The sequence below is a fragment of the Bison bison genome, unplaced genomic scaffold (genome assembly GCF_000754665.1).
Source record: "Bison bison bison isolate TAMUID 2011002044 unplaced genomic scaffold, Bison_UMD1.0 scf7180017864180, whole genome shotgun sequence".
NCBI classification, from domain to species: domain Eukaryota; kingdom Metazoa; phylum Chordata; class Mammalia; order Artiodactyla; family Bovidae; genus Bison; species Bison bison.
In genome coordinates this window covers 3,885,439-3,907,380 of record NW_011494752.1, presented here as the reverse complement: position 1 = coordinate 3,907,380, position 21,942 = coordinate 3,885,439, and the positions used below count along the sequence as shown (strand labels likewise).

Genomic DNA, 21,942 nt, shown 5'->3' with positions numbered 1-21,942 from the left:
GAAGCAAGAACAAGGCAGTGGGGAGGCGGCAGAGAGGCTCCAGAGCTCTGTGGGGGCCCGTCTGGAGAACAGTAGCGTGAAGCCCATGGGGAAACAGGCCTCTGGGGAGCAGCATGGCATGTAAACACAGCTATTACCGGCAGTCAACAAGATGCACGGCATGCCCAGCAGCCTGGGGGAAAGGAGCCAGAGAACCTGGGGAAAAACCAGTTGGGCATTTCAGCCAGCTGCAGCGTGGGGATGGGGTGTAGATGGCAAAGAGAGAACACAAGGCACCCAGGCAGGGCCAAGGGGCAGGAGAGTCTCCTTTGAGCAGGAGCCCTGGGGGCCTGAGGGCCTGCCACCCGGGCCTAGACGGAGACGGGAAGAACTCACCCCGTGTTTCACTGTTTTGGCAGCGTGCGCAGCTTTCTTCTTAGCATCGTATGGTGTGAGGATATCAATGATGGCCATGAAATACACCTCCTTCTTGGGGGCACCTGCAGGGGGAGAGGAAGCAGGAAAGGAGGAAGAGGCAGGGACAAGGGCAGAAAGCAGCTGTGTCCTTAACCCTTCAGATACGACATCCAGATTCATCCCTGTCATTTTGAATCTGAGAAAAGAAATGACCCATGGAGTCCTTCTTAGAAGCTTTCATAGCTCTCATCTTATCTGATCTTCACAGCTACCCTGTGGGGTTGACATGACACTGTTTAGAAGGCTCTGTCCCTCCCATGAACCTGAGCCAACCAGGCCTCAGCTATCCAGGACACGCACAGAGGTGAAGAAAGGCCTGAGAGAAGGACCTCAGGGCCCCAGAAGACAGAGTTACTGGTGGTGACCCTGGATGGCAGCCGGAGGCAAAAAGAGGCCAGGGTCAGCAGTTAATAAGGTGGAGGCTCAGGCACCCACAGGGCATCTGAACAACAGGCCTGAAGCAGGGGGTGGAAGGAGGGCTGGAGGGGCCTGGCAGGCACAGGCTCCTACTTACTTTCATGGCTCTTCATGGCATAGACGTCAACAGAGGGGTCAAATTCCCCCGGTCCAAAGAACCGGGGAAAGCTGAGGAGGTTGCCTGGGCTGTCTGGAGGCGTGCCGTAGGAGCAGAGCAGGCTGCCGCCCATGCCGTCGTTCTCACACTCCTCATCCTCGGCCCGCTCCTCCACCTCCATCTCCTCCTGCTCTGCCCGGTCCACGTCGTGGATGCCCACCAGCAGGCTGTAGTCCATGATCTTTAGCTGGGCCAGGAACTATGGAGGTGGGGGAAGGAAAGGCGGAAGGCAGAGGTTAACACGGGACATTTGGCGTGGCAGATTAGCATCTGGAAAGGGGAGAAAAGGCACTCCTTCAACTTAATTCTCCCACTCTGAAACACAGCAGAGAACAAGACATCAGAGTCTCTGCCCTGGACAAGTTCGATGTCTAATGGTGAAGACAGTCACTCCACCAGGGCAAGGAGCTGTGTGAGTCCAGCAGTGGGAAGAGGGCCTCCCTGAGGAAAGGAGTCGAGGCTGATCCTAGTGAATGAAGACAAGTCAGGCAGGTAGAGCCTGCAGGAGTAAAAGCAGAAGGAGCCCTGCACGAAGAGGGAAGAGGCAATTCCATCTGGGACTGAGAGGCCATGGTGAGCTGGAGGGAAGAATGGAATGCTGCACTGTGCATTCCTCATCCATACAAGCACTGGGAACAGCACTGTGCTCAAGTCTCCTGAGCTAGGACTCCATAACCTGGAGAAGAACAAAGAGCGTGGGACGACAACCACAATAGGGGGTGGCTAAGATACAGATGCCTAACAAAAAGAAGTTTGTAAAACCCACGTTCACAGCAGCATTATTCACAACGACGAGTGGAGATTAATTTTATGTGTCAACTTGACTGCACTACTGGGTGCCCACAAATGTGGTCCAATGCTATTCTGGATGTGTCTGGGGTGGTGCTCGTGGATGAGATTAACATCTGAACTGATAAACTGATAAAGCAGATTGCTCTCCCTAAGGTAGGTGGGCCTCATTCAGTCAGTTGAAGGGCAAAAAGAATAAAAAGGCTGACTCTCCTATGAGTAAAAGGGAACTCCTCCTGCCTAACTGCCTCTGAGCTGGGCCATGAGTCTTCTTCCTGCCTTCAGACACAGACTGAAAAAAACGTCAGTTCTTCCTGCGTCTCGAGCCTGTTGGCCTCTGGACTAAAACTACACCATCAGGTCTCTTTGGTCTCCAGCTGGCCAACTGCAGACAGATCTTGGGACTTTTGTCAGCCTCCATAATCCTGTGAGCCAATTCCTTATACTAAATATCTATCTATCTACATCCTCCTCTGCTTCTCTGGAGACGTCTAACTAGATTAACTACTTAATCTTAACTAGAGACCAAGTGTCCATCAATGGATGAATGGGTAAACAAAATGTGGTGCATGCATTCAACGGAATGTTACTCAGCCTCAGAAAAAAGGAAGGACATTCTGACAAAAAGCACAAAATGGATGATCTTTGAAGACATTCGGTTCAGTTCAGTTCAGTTGCTCAGCCGTGTCTGACTCTTTGCAACCCCACGGACTGCAGCACGCCAGGCCTCCCTGTCCATCACCAACTCCCAGAGTTCACTCAGACTCACGTCCATCGAGTCAGTGATGCCATCCAGCCATCTCATCCTCTGTCGTCCCCTTCTCCTCCTGCCCCCAATCCCTCCCAGCATCAGAGTCTTTTCCAATGAGTCAACTCTTCACATGAGGTGGCCAAAGTACTGGAGTTTCAGCTTCAGCATCATTCCTTCCAAAGAACAAGTGAAGTAAGCCAGACACAAAGGACAAACACGGTGTGACCCACTCATAAGAGATCCCTGGAGCAGTCGACTTCATAAACACAGAGTAGGATGGGGCTGCCAGGGGCACGGAAGAGGAGGCAACGGGCACAGACTTTTCACCCAGGAAGATGAAAGGTCCTGGAGACGGATGGTGGCGGTGGCTGCACAACCGTGTGATGTGCTGAGCGCCGCTCAGAACCAGTCTCAGAGGGCCGATTTTATGTTATGCATATTTTACCACAATAAAAAAAACATTTTCTAAAGTTTATACAGTTTGGTTGTAATGAACAGGCTCCCGATTTATTAAAATAGGAGGCACCAAGTTATCAAGTGGTGCAGATATCACATTCATTATTTAGCACGTGTCCTCTCCAAAGAACTTCTCCACAGGAAGTCCCCTGCCAACCAGAAAGTTGCAAGGCAAGTGGAGAATCTGAGCCAGAGAAAGGCACGGTTGGTGGGTCTTAATAGTTGGTTTCCTGTCACTCTGACACCTGGATGCCTCCTCCACTATGGGGATAACACCAGAAAGGAAGCTTGCAGAGGAGTTTCAAAAGGAGGTTATAACAGACAAGAAAAGAAATGAGGGAAAGCACTTCAAACTGAGTTGCACAGGTTCGGCCAGCACAAACTGTGTCCTCCCAAATGGAATGTGTACTTGCACTAGCTTTACCCACACGGCTCAAATCACTACCTTTCTCTTGTCCACACTCCTGGAAGTGGTGAATTCAATTTTCCTTAAGGTTAAGGAGGCTTCTGTTCTGGGGACAAGAGCTCAACCAAAGTAAAATCATGGATAAGTACATACCTCTACGTCCCGTTTCAGTTTTTCCAGGAAGTTCTTTTTACTCTCTTCTCCTACATGCAGCTTCTGCCCTTCGTTGAGGAAGTCATTGTCTTTGAAGGTTGGCAAGTCCTTGGCCTGAGAGAACAATAGCAGTGTTAGGCTGGTGGCCTGCTTTGTTCACCTGCAAGGCTGTGGGCAATGATACAGGAGAGGAAAGGGTCCTTGGCACAAAGACGGCCAACCTGCTGATCAACAGCTCTGTCCAGGAGTCTACACTCCCAGCTTCGGACAGGCAGAGATGGCAAGTAGGTGGCAGGAGTCAGGCAATGAGGACTGATCAAAGGACTTCCTTCTGGGCCTGGACCACCAGGCTTGAGCTACCTCGAGCTCAGGGCTCAAGCAGCCACTCACTGATTCAGGCTGGGCTGAGATGGAAGCTGCCAGCCCTCTAGGACTGTGAAGAACCCAGCAAGGGCAAAGGTGAAAAGCTGGTGACCAAGGCCTAGGCCAAGGATGAGGACAGGCAGGAGCTTAGAGACACAGTACTTCACACCCACAGACTGCATGTCTAGGAACTAGGCTGGATGGCAGCAGAGGAAGGGACCGCAGGGGTGGGAGAAGGTGTTTCTGATTCCAAGTGACCCATTCCACAAGTGATGAGCACAGACCCCACATACCTTCTCCTTGTCACTCGCTTCTCTGGCAACAGTAGAACCCTGAAAGGATAAGAGCTGTCAGGAGAAGTCCAAGCTGAGGCAGATTCCGCTGAGCGAAAAAAACATGGACCAGTCTTTAGGGCGAGGCAGCAGGTGAACTCAAGTAGACTGGTTAGACTCCTAGAGGGGCCAGGAGGCAGCAACTTGTTCACTTCCTCTGTCACAGACTGTACAGAGCTCTGACTATAACCAGACCCGTGCTCAGGAAATAGGGCGGAACTGAGAGACTCAGTCCCTGCCCTTAAGGAGCTCTCCTTCTAACAGGGGAGACAGACAGTAAGCAGGAGTTACACAGTTAATTAACCCATTAATTACAATAGTGCCAAGTGCTACAGGTGAGCAGGCAGGACTCTCTCACCTGTGCAGCATGCAGTACAGGCCCAGGGTCTAGACTAGATAGGGGTTTGGCCAAAGCCTGCTTCTTGGAATTAGTGATGTTTGAGCTGAGCTTGAAAGGCTAAGTAGGAAGTGATTAGGTGGAGGAAGGTAGACATGGAGAAGAGGGCGGGGAGGGAAACAATGGCAGGCAGCCTCTGAGATGCTGGGGGTGTGGAGAGCATGGGCACCGTGGGAGCAGAAAGGAGGCCAGTGCAGCCGTGGCAGACAGAGGGGGAGGGGTCTGAGGGACCCGGGTCAGGAAGCCAGGTTCGGGAACAGCGGAGCACTGCGGTTCACAGGCACAAGTGTGTTTTTCACTGTGTCTAGAAATGTGCCTGTGCACAGTCCATGAGGCCTGGACAGCCGCCAGGGTGTGTGTGCCATAGCCTGTCCCCACCCTGCTGCCCTTGGTGTGCACATCCCCGTGACAGGAATTGAAGAACATTCACTGCACATAAATACGAGCCATTTGGGGCTTGAATAGCCTCCTGTCGCTGTCACCTGGACACGAGACAGCCTTTGGCTCAAGTGGGTTAGGAGTACCAACTCTAGAGCCACTTGTCCACACCAAAACCTATGCCTCAGCTTTCCCAACATGTGGAAGTTGCAGTTGCAGCCCCTCCAAGCCTCAGGGAGAGAGGGCCACAGAGCTGGGAAACACAGAGCTCTTACCTTGAGGTCGTACTTGCGATGTACAGTGAGCCGATGGCTGAAAACGTTCCTGGTGACCACCATGTAGGTTTCCACACCATCCACGGTCAGGCGGTACATGCCCAGGAACTGTGGCAAAAGGGTATTGCCGTGACACTCCACTATGAACTACAAAGGAAGGGAGGAAAGGAACAGGTGAACGTGCCGGCAGACAGGGCTCTTCCCAGGCTCACATGCCCCCTGGGATTCTAGCCTCTAGACTGGTGCTGGTTTAGTAGCTAAGTCGTGTCCGACTCTTGCGACTCCATGGACTGTAGCCTGCCAGACTCCTCCGTCCAGACTCTTGCGACCCCATGGACTGTAGCCTGCCAGGCTCCTCCGTCCATGGGATCCTCCAGGCAAGAATACTGGAGTAGATTGGCATTTCCTTCTCCAGGGAATCTTCCCAACCCAGGAATCAAACCCAGGTCTCCGGCATCGCAGGCAGATTCTTTACTGACTGAGCTACAAGGGAAGTCCAGCCTCTAGACTGCTGCTGCTGCTAAGTCACTTCAGTTGGACACTGAAGTGTCCACACAGTTAGCCTACCAGGCTCCTCTGTCCATGGGTTTTCCAGGCAAGAGTACTGGAGTGGGGTGCCATTGCCTTCTCCGGCCTCTAGACTAGTGGCTTCCAAACCAGATTCTGTGAAGTCATGGGGTTCCTCAGACCTGCAAAAGGCAAGGCCACCCCTGCCCCCAATTAGAAGGCAGACTGAGAGGCTGAGCAGGCCGTGCAGAGCCCCTTTGGTTTCATACGGTTGGGATTCTGCAGGAAAATTACTGATCCCAGCCTTGCATCCTCTCTGCCAGCCTGATATGGGGAGCCGGAGGGGAGAGATGGGGTGCAGAGGCAGGGCTGTGAGGCGGCCGTCTGGGGAAACAGAAGGGATTCGCACTCACCACTCTCGGTCATGCCAGACCCCAGGGTTTTCTGCTCTAACTCCCCAAACGCCAGAGGGCCCCTGCACCACCTCTCAGGTGCCCACAGAGAAGCCAGTTTTCCCTGAAGACCCAGGCAGGCTTCAGACAGGCACCCCCTGCTCTTCCCACGGACAGGTTCCAGAAGAGAGGCGAAAGGGAATGGGAAAAGCAGCGGCCCTGCTGAGCCGACAGGACCTCTCTCAGAAGAAATGAGGCAGGTGCCAGAGGGTGAAAACTCCCCAACTCTGACGAGAAACAGCTGGTCAACTGGGACTGCGTCCATAACACACCTTCATTTCTTTCTTCTTTTTCTCAAGGAGGAATTTCACCCCACAGAAACACAGCCCCAGGGGAGGGCAAGTGCCTGGTTATCAGGAAGCACCCGCCATTACCAGAAAGGACCCAGCCCTCCCCAGGAAGCTCTACCGGAGGCTCCTCTCCCTCTTCCAACCCATCCTCTGCTGTTGAGGTTCACGACTCACCATACCTGGTGGTATTTCTTTAAGATGTTGTGCATTTCAGCCACATCCTCACTTGAGACAGTCTTGATCACAAAGCGCCGGTCATAGGTAGTGAGGAATCGTGTGCCACACCGGCCCTGGCTGTCACTGTTGATGGGGGCGCTGCGTGTCACTGAATTCTGATGGACCAAGACAAAAGCTGGTCTTGGGAGGGGAAACAAGGACTCTGACCTTTACTCTGACTCTTCTCTTATGGGCCAGACTGCTCTGAAGCCAATAGCACTGAGGCAGATGAGACCTTACCTGCCCCCTTTCTCTTGGGAAATTCACATCTCTCCCAAGTCTTCCTTAAGAGAGACATGAGTTGTTCCTCACCCACTGCTCCTAATCCTTGACTGTGATGAGAAGAGGACCGACTGTGAAATATTTCTTTTCATTCTGATCCTAGAGAGCTGCTCTAGAACCTAAAACTCAGCCTCGGATGTTAGGGGCCTGGGCTCTAATCCTGACGCTCACAGGTACCGTGACCGTGGGAGAGCCACTGCACTTCTCTCCTCCTGAGTTCCCTCACCTGGAACACAAGGGAGCAGACCGAGATGATTCCCCCGTCTCTCGGGGGTGATGAAGACAACGCTTAGGAGATATTCAAGAAGTCAAGCATAAAGAAGGAGTGGATAGAATTGTCTTTATTTTCTGTTATGTACCCTCATGCTAGAAATCTCTTCCTAAGGCAGGAAGCTGGTCCTCACTGCTCTGCCCAACACCTCTCCCCTCACCTCAAACTCCTGCTTGTCTGCCCAGAGCTGGGAGGCAAACCTGCGGAGCTTTTCTGGCTTTGTCCCTGCTCCTCCCAGGGCCCCACTCCTATCAGAATCCGAAGCAGGACAACCCTCAAGCAGGGAGGGAGTAGGGGAAGGTGTGAGTCAACCAAAGGAATGTGTTCACCAATCAGATGCCTGGAAAAGACCTCTGGTAGGTCAGAAGACAGAGGATGGACAAGAGCAGTTCCACCCCTGCCTCATTTCTAGGTGGCATCTCCTGCCTCTCTCAGTCATTGGTAGTCTCAGAGCAGAGTCCCCTCCCTGAACACCATCCTCCCTGCCCCTCTTCCACTCTTGAGCACAATTATTTGCCCACAAGACTATTAGAGAAATAAACAAGATGTGGTTAGATGGCCAAAGGGAAGGGAAAGAGCCACCGTGGAAGGAGATACCCCAACAACCTAGGGTTGCACTAATGGCAAGTTTTCAGAAAACCTCATGCTCTGATCAGGGCATGACAGTTCAGGGTTTGGTCCCAACGGGAGGGGCTGGAGGGCGGCCCACCACCTCTTGAACATGACCGTTCCTGATTGCTCAAGGCCCTGGCATCCCTTCTGCCTCTCACGTCCCCTATGCCTCCTCCTCAGGAGGCCCCCTGGAGCTGGTGGAGAGGGGAGGAGACTCTGTTTCTTGTGGTCTACTCTGTGAAAGACTTTCCAGGAGCGGGATGGGAGGAATGACAGTATTATCCAAGATGCGGGCATCCATTTTATATTTCACTAGGCTGTACATTCCTCTTTCCCCCCAACAGACAACTGAAAATCAGCTATATTTTTTACTGCTACACAAGTGAAGTGGAAAATTCTCCCACCTTCAACACCAGGCTGTCTGCCAGAGGAAGAAGTCCAAGGAAGGTGCTAGGTGGAGAAGTAACAGAAGCCACAGATGGTGAGTCACACTAGAATGTCCCTGATTGGGACTGATTGGGACTGATTCCTTCCAATAGGTCAAAGGCCTCTGTGACATGATCACCCCCTAAAAGGGGCAGCTTCCTGCATGCCTAGCCCCCTCCCAAAGTCAGAACAGGGGACAAGTTTAGGAGGTGGCACTCATATCTGGCAAGAAGTTACACTACCCTTGAAGTAAGTCTTCCTTTTCTAATCTGTCTTATCTGCTTTAAGAGGCCTCATCTCCTGCTAGCAACAATTCTCTCTCTTTTAAGTCAAACTATGAAGGAGAAGGGTTCTTCAGCCTAGACTGGGAATGTCAGACTGAAATGAAGCAGCTTCCACAGACCCCTCTCCCTCCACCTGCGCTCCCTCTGAGGGAGGGGAGCCTAAACCTAGGAGGCACCATCAGAAGTACTTCTAAGGCCCTCATTCCTCCAAGAGCCCACCAGCACTGGACAAAGACTGCCTGAGTGGAGTGAGACCTGACAGGAAGACACAGCACAAGAATAGTAGCACATTTTTTTCCTCCACTTGTCCTGTGGCTTCCTGACCACCCCAGCCACCCACCCCACCACCGCCCCCTGCCTCCCCCGCCCACCGCCCCCTGCCTCCCACTCCCTAACCCTCCTGATTTTTCAAAGACATTCCATACCTGGTAATCCTGATCGTCAATCCCAAACCTCTCCCGGAGATTTCGGAACACCATGGGGCAGTACTCCTTAAACTTGAAGCGGCTGGGGAGGTTCTCTCTGGGGAAAAGCAGAGACGTGTTTCTGTGAATTCCTTGCTCCTCTAATTCATACATCAGGGCTTCTCAAGCTGTGGTCCACACGTCACCTGGATCGGAACAATCTGCAGTGCTTAAAATGTAGCCCCCACCATTCTGGAGGTAAGTCTGGAAAGCTGCATTTTTAACACACACTCCAGGTGATTCTGAGCATGTTAAAGTTTAAAAACTTCACATTCCTTGTGCACATTCCTTAATTCCTTGTAAAAAATTAATCTAGCTGTATATTTATGACTTGCGTACTTTTGCTGAGTATGTGCTATCTTTCCATAAAACTTACACTGAAGTGGAAAAAAAAACCTTCCCTGCAGAGAAGTGAGACTGAGTGTGCGCCCTCCTTCATAAGTGCTGAACTTGCTACAGAAAGGTGGCTGCATGTGAACAGCTGCTGTGAGGTAAATGTCAGTCTGACTGCTAAAGGGAAAGCCTTTTCTCATCAAAGGACCCCTCTCCTCTGGGGAGGCTCTTATCAACACATCCTGAAAACGGTTACACGCAGGACGTCCTGCCCTTGGCTTCCACTAGGATGGAAGGGGTGAGTGCTTTCCTAAGTCGACTGACCGGGATCCTATCTTTTTAGGAAGCCTTGTTTGCTGGCTGCTGGCACCAATCTATGTCTTCCCCACTCCTCAGCCAATGCATAGACTTTCAGGAGGGAAGAGAATTACCTGAAGGGATGCCTCCTCCAAACCCTCCATCTTGACAAGAGCCACCTACTTGGGAACTCCCTTTCAGAAATGCGTCCCTCTATTCTCATCACAAGGAAAAAATTTTTTTCTTTTTTTTAATTCTATATCTATATGAGATGATGGATATTCACTAAATTTATTGTGACAATCACTTCATGAATTACATAAGTCAAATTATCATGCTGGACACCTCAAACTTAAGACAGTGCTGTATATCAAATATATCTCAATAAAACTGAGGTGGGAAAAAAAAAAAGAAATATGTCCCTCTGATTACTCCAGGATGGGAGACCTCAAGGAAATAAAAAGTAGAGGCTTCTCATGAAGGCAGGTCCTTGTCTCATAGTAAACAGCACTGCAGTCTAATAACTAGCACATAAACAGTTGTTGAAAAGACAAAAGGAGTCAGTGAAAAGAAAGAAAAAAAAGAAAAAAACAAAGATATTGGAAGTTCACTTTAGGCCAAAATGTCAATGCGGTGGTGGACACCATGGACCCCTGGTACGATGTGGTACACGGTCGACTCCTGAGCCCTGATCTCTGGCAGAGAACAACCCCCTTTCCTGCCCCAGAGGTTAGGGCTGCCTCTCCTTCCTTAAGTGGTGTGATATTGAACGTAATAACAAATACATATTTAGTCTTTGTCCCTGTTTCTCGCACAGAGTTCCTAAAATCTTTGGAATTTGCTAAGTGGTAAGCAATAAAGGTGTATTTTGTTCTTTGTAACAAACCCCCTTCAATCACACCTGAATTTATGCTGATGAGGTGACTTCTGTTACACCTGTAAGGATGGGTGCTCATGGCCAGGGGAACCAACCAGGACTAGAGGGTTGGAACTTCCAGTCCCAGGCCCCTGACTTCTAGGAAGGGGAGAGGCGCTGCAGGCAGAACCAACTGCCAATGGCCAATGACTTCCTCAATCATGCTGTTATAAAAGTCTCCACAAAAATCCAAAAGGACAGGGTTGGGGAGCTTCCAGGTTGGTGAACACATCGAGGTCTGGGGCAGGTGGTGCACCTGGAGAGGGCCTGCAAGCTCCCTGCCCCTTCCCACATACCTTGCCCCATGCCTCTCTTCCCCCGACTGTTCCAGAGTTGCATCCTTTTATAATACGCCAGTAACCTAGCATGCAAACTGTTTCTCGAGTTCTGTGAGCCACTCAAGCAAAGTAATCCAACCCAGTGGGGAGGGTCGTGGGAACTGCCAACCTATACGGCAAATAGGTCAGAGCACAAGTGACAACCTGGACTTGAGACTGGCATCTGCAGGGGTCGGGGGGTAGTCTGCAGGACTCAGTCCTTAATCTTTGAGACCTGATGCTAACTTCAGGTCGCTAAGAGTCAGAACTGAAGTGAATTGCAGGACACCTTGTTAGTGTCCTACAGAAGTGCTTGATGTGGGGGGGGAACCCACTTATCTGGTGTTAGAAATAAGCAGTTGTGTGAGAATAGAGGAGAAACAGTTTTTTCTTCTATACAGGTGGCCACTTAGCAAGTCACAGCTATGAAGACAGACAGCTTCTAGAATACGATGTTATTACTCACTATGCCAGAGAGAGGCCACTAATAGATGTTTTCAAATCAAGCTTCTCCTCTGGGCTAACAGTCTGGGAATGGTGGGGTGACAGAATTCAGCTGGTGAGGTGGTGGGGACTGTGGGACAATGGAGAGTGGAACCAAGATTCAAATGCAGAAAGGAAGAGAGTGTGAACACCACATATTTCTTGGGTGACCCACAGAAGGATGAAAGAGCCTCTACAAGGCTTAGAGGAGGTCCCAAACTGTGCCAAGGGAAATGGCTGCTCCATCAAAGTCTGAGACACCAGTTTTAATCCAAGAAGCCACAATGAGCAAAATTGGGAAAACTGATTTTAGATAGCACCCCTGGGCACCATGCTCAGCCTGTGGTTCACACACTAGTTGGAAAGAAAGGAGCTTGGCTGCATCCCAGGTCAGGAACATGCCTGGCAGTTCTTGCCTCAGACTAAGATCAAGATAGGGCCACTGCTGTCAGCCTCGTACTAGACACCTCAGCTCCTGGGCAGCTCACTGTTACCTAGACTGGCCCTGGATGAATCAGCCTGCATGAGCCACAAGTCCTGAGGGACACTGAAGGTAGGCTGATGGAGGACCGAGATGACAGGACAGCACAAGCGGGAGAGGCGCATAATGAGCACGTTTTCCCAGCCAGTCTTCCAGCTCTGTGACCCAGGTGTCGCTTTCACACCACGCTAGGTGCTTGCTTGCCCCCTGACAGTGAGGTTTTGGGAGGCTCTCTGCCTTGAGGGAAAGAACTGCCTACAAGACCCACTCAGCTGGCCACTTACTTATTGAAGAGATGGTTGTCCACCTTGATCTTGCTGTAGGCTTTGAAGTCATCTGGCATTAGCATGACAGGGACAGGGACATTGCTCAGCTCATTGATCTGCAAAGCAAGGGGAAAATGAGGTTCTTAGCCAGGCCACCTGCCTCAGAGAGATAACTGCTACACCACAGATGCCACCATCTCACCAAAGACATGTCCGTGGATTCCCTTCTTGTCTTTATTTCTGTTCTTCTCTTCAAATATTTAATATGTTCCCAACTTCATCTCTACCTATTGTAACTCTCCCCACCTGATAAGGCCCACCTCCTCTATGAAGCTTTTCATGATTCTCCAGACTATAAATGTTCTTTCCCATCTCAGAATTCCTGAAGCTTTGTTTGTATCCCTCTTCTGGCCATCTCACAGCCTCCCTCACATTGTATTTAATGCTCATAAACCTCACAAGCCTGCTTGACTATAAGTAGGCAAGATCATATCACTGATCTTTTTAAGCAAAGATCATCCACCTGACTCTTGGAGGCTCCATACAAGCTACCTGGCACCATGATTTGCATATGGTGGGTACTATGTAAGTGTATTTATCAAATGCAAAAATAAATGGATCAGGGAATAAATATCACCCAATATACATTGAGTATTCACTGAGGCCTTTGAACATCTTCATACAAATTAAAGGTCACTCCAGAAAGCAGCCTGGGGCAAGAAAAAATCGGGGTGGATTTATATGGGTGTGTAACTCTTACCTCCAAAGAATTAAATTTAAAGTGAGCAGAAGAGGTAGACATCTGGCTACTGGCTCACTCTCTCTCTCCTGATTAACTACTTTCATCAAGCCAATTCCTAAAGCCACGTCCTGCCTTGGACTGAACTGGGGGAGACGTGGGAGGGGTGCCTTGCCCCCACTGCAAACAAGCCTTCTCATTGTCTTTCATCCCCTTCAGGGAGCTGGAGGCTGCACAGGGAACTGGCCTCCCACTGGTGCAGAGCTGAGAAGGCAGCTCCTGCCCTTCCCCATCCCAGTTTAGCCAATTAGTGGCCTAATTAGCCACAGATGTCCTCTTCCATCACAGCAGAGTATTTGACATTTGACCCTCAACCCAGTTGCCACTAATGCATTCAGGATTTAGAGAGGAAACCTTAGTCCCGACTTAATGGATAGGGGGCAGGGGGAGTACAGTCTTGGGTCTCCCGGATACTTTCCTTGCAAATCCTATTATCTCAATGAGGCCCCATGCGGCAGTGAGGGAATAACCTAGTCATTAGGACTCCTCCAGGAGCATAAATGGGGGGAAATACCATTTAATTTGCTGCCCCTTTCATGTTCCAAAGCTTTTTTATTTAGAAATGTCAGAGGATGGAGGAAGTTCACATTAATGCAGTAACTGGGCGGGGGAAACCATTCCTTCCTAGAGCTGGTGAAAAACCCAATTTACTCCTGGGGAAACGAAGGATATGTGTACGGGGAGAGGCCGTAGGGTAGTAGTGTTAAGTTGGCAGTGGTGCAAGAGCCTCAATAAACTTTGGCAAAACTGACTGGCACAGATATAAAAGTACATCTTATATGATTCCATTTATATGAAATTCTAGAATCTACAGTGAGAGAGTCCAGTAAGACGTAGCCTGGGTCAGGCAGTCGTGTGGTTGACTGTAAAGGTACATGAGGTGCCAATTCTAGGTATTAGAAATGTTCTAAGTGCTGTTTAGGGTGATGACTCCATGGGTATGTACATTTGTCAAAACTGATCAAATCGTAGGCTTAAAATTTCCAGCATCCAGGTCTGAGACGTCCACCACTGGCTAAACCACCACGGACACATACAAAACCACCCTGCAGTTATCCTTCCGGGGAGTGCTCACAGGACAACCTGATTGTTAAGTGTACGCCTACAGAGGAAACCACTCCACTTCTTGTCTCCCTGCCAACAGAAACAATTCATGGTAGCTGTGCCACTTCCTTTTCCCATTAAGTCTGGCTCTGATATTTAAAGAAGTTCATGGCTCTTATGCAATTCTTCCTTTTCGAGCTTATACCTCCATCCTAGAAAGAACTCACCACTGGCCCAAAGAGTATGATTTTATACTAGAAGGTTCTGGTATCTGCTACTGATTGAATCTGGGTTAGGCTAAAATCAAGACTCTATGCCATGGTCAGGGCTTGTTACTGGGAGAACTAGGAAAGACTAAAACACCCACTTGCGAGGGGTCAACTGCCTCTTAGCCAGGATGAATTATTCTAACAAGAGTTGTTCATTATTAATTTTCTGTGTAACTCAAAAGTGTGGCATACTTTGAACAGTTGTAAGTTGGTCAGTTTTTATTCTCAACTATACAACCCGACAGCAGGAAATTTCTAACAGATAATATATTGCTGAATAATCCATACAGCTGAACTGTGTAGACTCACCCTCATTTCCATTGGGCCACATATAGATGATTCACTCTAGGGATCAGCTGTACTATTTTTTTTTTAGTTGTGCTAAATTTTATATCCCCAGAGAGTTCTATTCAATTTCAATTGAACAAGCACTTGCCAAAATACCTACTACATGCTTCATTTCATGTTAGGGAGAAGAGTGTGTGCAGCAAGGGAGCGTTGTGTGCACTGCGCACAGAAAAGTGGGAGGCTTATCCTCTTATTGGGGAGATGAGACAAACCCAGGATACAGTGAAACTTGGAAGTCAAGGGGCATTTAAGTAAGTCAGAACACAGGGGCGGCAAACAGAACAGCAGAGTTTCAGAGGAGGGTGAAAACACGGTCAGTCCCAGCACTCACACATCAGGCTAGAACGGAACCTAATGCCCCGCCTGGTGTTGCCAAGAGCACTTGACACTGGAAGAACCTACAACAAGGTCACGTTACACCCTGCTTAAAAACCTTCCATGGCTCCTCACCAGCCTCAGGGTAAAGTTTTAACTCCTTAGCCTGGCATCTAAGGTCTTTCCGGATCTGAGACTCGGCTAAACTTGTATTCAGTTTACTTCTCTCAATGTAGCCTTACTATGTGCCCTTACTGTCCCAGAAGCCGCAGATACAAAACCGAAAAGATACGGTCTCTGTTTAGCTGGGAAGGCAGACAACAAATAACAAATAAAATGTGATGAGTGCTATAGAGTTATGAATAAAGGGAGATGAAACAGCAGACTAAGAAAAGACTGATCTGGGAGTTCCCTGATGGCCCAGTAGTTGGAATTCCAGGCTTTCACTGCCATGGCCCAGGTTCCATTCCAGGTCAGGGAACTGAGATCCTGAAAGCAGTGCAGCATGGCCAATAAATAAATACAATTTATAAAAAAATGACTGAGTCTGCCTGGGAGTGGGAGAGCTGGCTGCTAGAAGAAGCTATAGAGAAATACAAGTGAGAAAGGCCTAAGAGGTAGTTCGCCAAAAAAAAAGAACAAAACACAAAACCCAAGGAAGGGAGTCCCAGCTGTCGGAACTATAAGCCTCAGAGGTAAAAAGTACATTGCCCATTTTTGGTAAGGGGGAAGGGCGGCAGGATAGAAGAGAGGTATGAAGAAGTGGAGGGAAATAGTACAGGAAAGACAGGTGAACGGCCTTGGACATTATCAATATTAGTAAATAACAGTTGCTTCTATTCATGGCATGTCTATAAGTGGTCAGTTCTCTATATTATTATGTATCATATATCTCACATATATATATATATATTATTCTGTATTTCTAATACTTAATAGTCACATGAAATATTATTAATTTGATTTTGCCTTTTGCAAAAGATTCAAGGTACCTCGCTCAAGGTCACACAGACAATATGTGCAGAGTCAGGATTTGCTCCTAGGTCTGCTGGTGCCAAAACCTGGGCTGTTGACACTGTGCTGTGCAATCCTTGCTATGGGCAGCTACCTGGACTAAGGTAGTGTTTTCCATTCCTTCCCTCTGTCCTAATAATCTTCAAGGTAAGTGTTATGCTCATTTTATAGAAAAGGAAAATGAGGCTCAGAGAGAAAATTACTACTCCAAAGCTATACTAAGGCACACAGCCTGAATTTGAACTTAATTTGTCCACTATATAATAACTTGAACTTATCTGTGTAGGCAATGGGAAGTCTTCTCAGGTTTAAGTCCAGGAATTCACAAGATCAGATGGATGATATAGAAAGGTAATTCTGGAATCAAGTGAGGTTTGGAAAAGGCAAAGGTAAGAGATAGCAAGACCATTTATAAGGCTATTAGAATAGTTCCCAGGTGGCGCTAGTGAATCTGCCTGCAAACGCAGGAAACACAAGAGACACAGGTTTGATCCCTGGGAAAAGAAGATCCCCTGGAATAGGAAATGGCAACCCACTCCAGTATTCTTGCCTGGAAAATCCTACGGACAGAGGAGCCTGGTGGGCTACAGTCCATAGGGCTGCAGAGTTGGACACGACTGAACACATATATACACACACATAATAGTTCAGGTAATAGACTATAGCAGCAAAAACAGAAGAAGGAATAAAGCCAAGGGAATCATCTAAGATATGGCTAAATAACACTTTTTCTGTGAAAGCTTCCCTGTCTTTCCCAGGATGAACTACTCACTTGTTCCTCTGTTTATCTTTATATCCTAACTATCACATTCGCTTGGGTAATTACTTGTTTACACGTTTGATTTCTCCACTAGACTCTGAGCCCTGAGAAAGAAGAGACTATCTTACCCATTTTTATGTCCCTAGAACAATGGCTGGCACATAGCAGTTACACAATAAATGCTGGATGGAAGGACAGATGGCCAGAAAAAAGGGGACTGAAAGATGACTAACACTAGGAAAAAGAGATGGCAAAGCTGGTGTGACCATGCCAAAGATTCATGGTCTGGAGGATGGAAAAGAAGATTAAGGTTAGCTATTGAGGCTATGACCAGATTGTAAAGAGTCTTAAAAGCCCAGGAGAGAAGAATAAACTTCACTTGGTAGACAAAAGAGAATGACAAAAAGCTTTGAAGTGTGAAAGGCTATGACTAAAGCAATGTTTCCGGAAGATCTGCCTTTCTTTACTACCTAGCACACTTCTGGGCCAACCTCCTTCACTTTCAGCAGAAGTGCACTTGCGGAATGCAACTCATTTGAGTAGTATGATAAACAGAACATATTAGGGTGGTAAGTCTGTTGTATCTCACACCATGTAAGTGGTTCCGGGATTATCCACATGATCAACTCTATGAGCCATCAGCATAAATAATGAGGAGGCTAAAACAAGCTGTATGAGAACTTAGGAGTAGTGAGTTCACGCTATGCTGATCTGATTGGACATGAAAATTCAGTTGCTAGTTCTAATCTGGTGAACTTCTGATTCCAGAAGCCTCCAACTTCCCTGTGTGACCTTCATTGGAATTGCTACCCAGGAAGCTTCCCGACACGTGCCAGGGTTCTGTGGGTGGCTCAGCAATGGGCTGGCCACCACTGGCAATCATTTGTTGCCTGCCACCATCAGAAAACTGACAAGTTGGGAAACACATTCCCGAGACCAAGGAGGTCCAAGTGAGATTGAAACTCCAGAAAAAAAAGAGAAGAACAGAGAGCCACAAGGGCCAACAAATCCACCCCTGGGTTTATTCCTCCTTTTTACACCTTGGTTTTTCTGCTCCTGTTTTTGAGTCTCAGTGTTCTCTGTGAGGTGAGAAGGTGTGCTGAAGGACAAATTCATCCAAAGGCTTCATAGAGCAGAAATATTTACTGAAGATTTTTAAAGTAGCAGGAGAAAAGGAAAAGGCAAGGAAAGGAGGTTCTGGGTCTGCATTAAGCAAAGAAAATGTGTGGACAGAATGGGGGAAGAATGTGGGGGAGAACTGAGCAGACTTAAGAATAAATCTGTTCCTCATACCATTCACAAAAAATTAACTTAAAATGGATTAGAGATCTAAATGTAAGAGTTAGATCTAAAAGAGTTTTTCTTAGAAGACTCTGAGTTTTTCTCAGAAAAAAATATAGGAGTAAATGTTCATGATCTTGGGTTTGGCAAAGCATTCTTAGATATGACACCAAAAGTACAAGTAACCAAAGAAAAATAAACTGGACTTCATCAAAACCAAAGAAAAATAGATAAATTGGACTTCATCAAAATTAAAAACTTGAGCTTCAAAAGATACCATCAAGAAAGTAAAAAAAGATAACCCGAAGCATGGGATAAAACATTTGCAAATCATGTATCTGATAAGGAACTTGAATCTATAATATATAAAGAACTCTTACAAGTTAATTATAAAAAAATAAATAGCCCAATTTTAAAATGAGCAAAAAAGTAACTGGCAAGGGATCTTAACTGGCCAATAAACACATGAAAAGATATTCAGCATCATTAACTATCTAGGAAAGGAAAACAAAATCACAATGAGATACCACTTCAAATCTAAGGTGGCTGAAATAAAAAAGACAATAACAAAGGTTGACAGGATTTGGAGAAATTAGAACCCACATACACTACTGGCAGAAATGTAAAATAGTACAGTCATTTTCAAGAATCAGTCTGGCAGCTTCCCAAATGGTTAAACATAATTACCACCAACCTCTCCTATTCCTTCTGATCACTGGGGTGAGGCTTCAAACATAACCAGTTCCTAAAATGGCCAAAAGGTTATCAAGCCACGTCTGCCTCCTCTGATCTCTACATACTTCTCCCAGGCCATCTCGTCCCTATCTCCAGGCCCCCTGAACTGTATCTCATCCACGAAAACACTAGTTTCTCTCTCTTTACTAGTTCTCCTCTAACAGATCCAAAGTCTTCTGAGCTTTTCTTCCTGTTTCCTCCATAAAGTCTAGGGGCTGCATCTCTTGTCCATGACAGGAGGTCCTGTTTCAATACTGAGTTCAAGGCCTCTTTTTCCACCCAGAAGTAAATCAACCACCTCATGGGAGAATATGTAACTGACTTGTGCTATAGATAAAGATGTATCCATCCCTCATCTACCATACACCATCAGCCAGAGACCATCAATGTCTAAATGCTCAAAGAGGTGAGAAACGAAAGAAACAAACAAAAGGTGATATTTTTTTTCTATAAACTTAGATTGCAAAAAGTTGCAGCCGTGGGCTCTGAAGGAAGGGAACCTCCAAGAAAGGCTATCAATCCACCAAAACTGAGTGGTTCGGACTCCCTTGAGAACTGCAAGATTTTATAGTCTTCTGGGGAGATGCTCCATTTCACACGGGGACCCACAAAATCCTAGACCTTACTGCAGGTCAAGAGGAAGCAATAAAACTCTTGACTAACTGATCTTCAAAGCTGGGCCTGTCAAGGACAGCGGTGTCGGGTACCTTTCCCCTGAGGCACTTGCTCAGTATATCCAGAGGCTTGGGTCTTGCTTAAAGTCAATACCTTCCCAGACAGCTCTCAAACAAACTTTCTTAAAAGTTAGCAAAGAAAGAGGGTGACTGCCTAGTCAAAGAGAATCTTAAGATACCTCATTAGCAGAGTTTCACTGCCTACCTATGGGAAACCAAGTACCACACACACCAAGGGAACTGGCAGGCACAGGCACAGACATCTGAGCATACATTCAGGTTCTCTAACAAGACCATAATTCCCATCTATCCTGGAACTTGGCTGAGAGGCAGGACAAGGAACAGGAGGCAAATAAAATAAGACCTCTCATTCAAGCACATCATCAGCCAATGCAGCCCATGGTGTGGACAATGAGCTGCATTTTTTGCTCTGCAAAAGACCACAGGTGAACTAATTCTGCACTCAGGGCTTTCATTTCTTCATGTATAAAATAAGGGACTCAAAGTCCCTTCCAACTAGCAGTAATATTCCTGACTTTCAGACGACTACCAGTTCTCCACAGACAGGATGCCTTCTAGTGAGAAGCAAGCTCCACAACAAAATCAAGGATTGATTTCCAGGCAAGGACATAGGGTTCACATTTTAATGACCCAGTTTCCCTTGCAATATTGTCAGATGACCCCTGAGGCAGCAGGAAGCAGAGAGAACAAACTCTGCTGGACTGTTGGATCAAAGCAGCTCCCAGAGAAGATCAAATAGGTCAATTCTAAAGGAAATCAACCCTGAATAGTCATTGGAAAGACTGATGCTGAAGCTGAAGCTCCATGTGAAGAGTTGACTCACTGGAAAAGACCTTGATGCTAGGAAAGGTTGAAGGCAAAAGGAGAAGGGGGCAGCAGAGGATAAGGTGATTAGATAGCTTCACTGACTCAATGGACATGAACCTGAGCAAACTCTGGGAAATAGTGGAGGACAAAGGAGCCTGGCGGGCTACAGTCTGTGAGATCGCAGAGTTGGACACCACTTAGTGACTGAACAACAGCTCCCAGAGGGTTAGGCATAAAGCCAGACCACAGAGAACCAGTGGTTCTCCCCACCCTAGCCAGGACCTTCACCTCAGTGAGGTCTTTGAAAACAGTAACTCAGCCAAGACCAGGAAAACTTGTTGGTTGTCTTCATTAGACCTCACCATACTCATGCATTTCCATATTAGAGGTAAAACTCTGGCTGGAACTATGGTTTATCAATCTCCAACCAGAGGCTCTTCCAGTAAAGCAAAGCAAAAAGTCCTGCTAGCCCTGCATCCCTTTGGCATCACTTGGTCTTGTGGGCAATTTCAAGTGCTCCGAGAAGTCAGGGAGCCTACAGAACTGATTGATATCCACAGAAAACTCAAGCCATTAGCTTCATTTTCTTCATTCCAAACTTTTAGCTGGTGAAGTGGCATTTCAAGTCTTCATACTTCCTCTCCTCATTTCTGGTGTAAGGACTCAATAAAATGGTCAGAATGCAAGAAGCATGTAGTTGGAAGAGAAAGAAGAAAGACCCCAAACAAACAGGACACAAAGTCCTCCAGCTCAAACACTGTGCAGCGTTCCAACTTCCTAACAGGAGCTATTGGACAATCCCAAAGCTACCCAAGGATCCAGGGAACCTCTTATCCTAACCATCATTACATACAATAGAAAGCACAACACCTGAGAAGTCAACATCTTTGACATGAACCCCACAGAATTCAGGTCCTCTGCTATGAATGGTCCTCATAAGCAGGCCTCACCTCCTCTCAGATGGTTACACTCTCCCTTCCCCCTAACCCAGGAAGACCCCAGTGAAGTGTCCATGGTCCAAGGAAGCCTGTGCTTCTCCAGTGGATACATCTTCAAGAAGAAAAAGAGGAAACCCAGGGAAGATTTCCAGTCGGTGGTAAGGAGGTCTGGAGGATGGGGAAACTCTGAGCAGCCACATCAACCAAGCGACCACAAACAGAGGAATACTCAGGCAGACTAATGCCACTTAACTCTCAATTGGACAGTGAGCTAGGCAGCCCATTACAAGGAACAAGGAGGAAAACAAATGCAACTAACGGAACGAGGTGAGAAGAGAGGAAGAGGGGATGAAAGCCCTTTCATCCCACCCAGGCCTTCTCTCTGTGCTCTGGGGGTTGCCCGAAGCCAGACGCATGAAGCTTGAGGGGCTGGAGGGAAGGGGAGGACGCGACGGCACGCCACCGTCGGTGACACCAGGCCTCGCGTGGCGCGCGGGGAGGCACACCCGGATGGGACAGCGTGCAAGGGTGGGGTGGGCGTGCAACTGGCTCGGCTAGGGGTTGCAGGCGTCACTGGCTGGGCCTGCCGAGCGAGGGCCCTGGGGCTGCGGGGGGCGTGAGCACGCGCGGGGCCGCGCTCGGAGGGGCTGGTTACCGTGTGGTTCACCCCCCACATCAGGACGCTGAGGATCGGCTCGCTGGCCCGGAAT

General features: G+C 48.0%; 1 protein-coding gene across 1 annotated transcript in view; it reads right to left on the bottom strand.

Annotated features, from left to right (window-relative positions):
* Nucleotides 1–21,941, bottom strand: part of PIP4K2B (phosphatidylinositol-5-phosphate 4-kinase, type II, beta) — a gene marked incomplete at its 5' end in the record, with an annotated part of 26,240 nt that extends 4,299 nt beyond the window's left edge. Inside the window, 9 exons of the mRNA XM_010843133.1 lie at nucleotides 376–479; nucleotides 971–1,229; nucleotides 3,586–3,699; nucleotides 4,242–4,280; nucleotides 5,331–5,477; nucleotides 6,759–6,911; nucleotides 9,096–9,192; nucleotides 12,246–12,343; nucleotides 21,888–21,941. Coding sequence (XP_010841435.1) covers nucleotides 376–479; nucleotides 971–1,229; nucleotides 3,586–3,699; nucleotides 4,242–4,280; nucleotides 5,331–5,477; nucleotides 6,759–6,911; nucleotides 9,096–9,192; nucleotides 12,246–12,343; nucleotides 21,888–21,941 — 1,065 coding nt within the window. The remainder of the gene's footprint in view (nucleotides 1–375; nucleotides 480–970; nucleotides 1,230–3,585; nucleotides 3,700–4,241; nucleotides 4,281–5,330; nucleotides 5,478–6,758; nucleotides 6,912–9,095; nucleotides 9,193–12,245; nucleotides 12,344–21,887) is intronic.
* Between the last annotated feature and the right edge of the window lies 1 nt (nucleotide 21,942).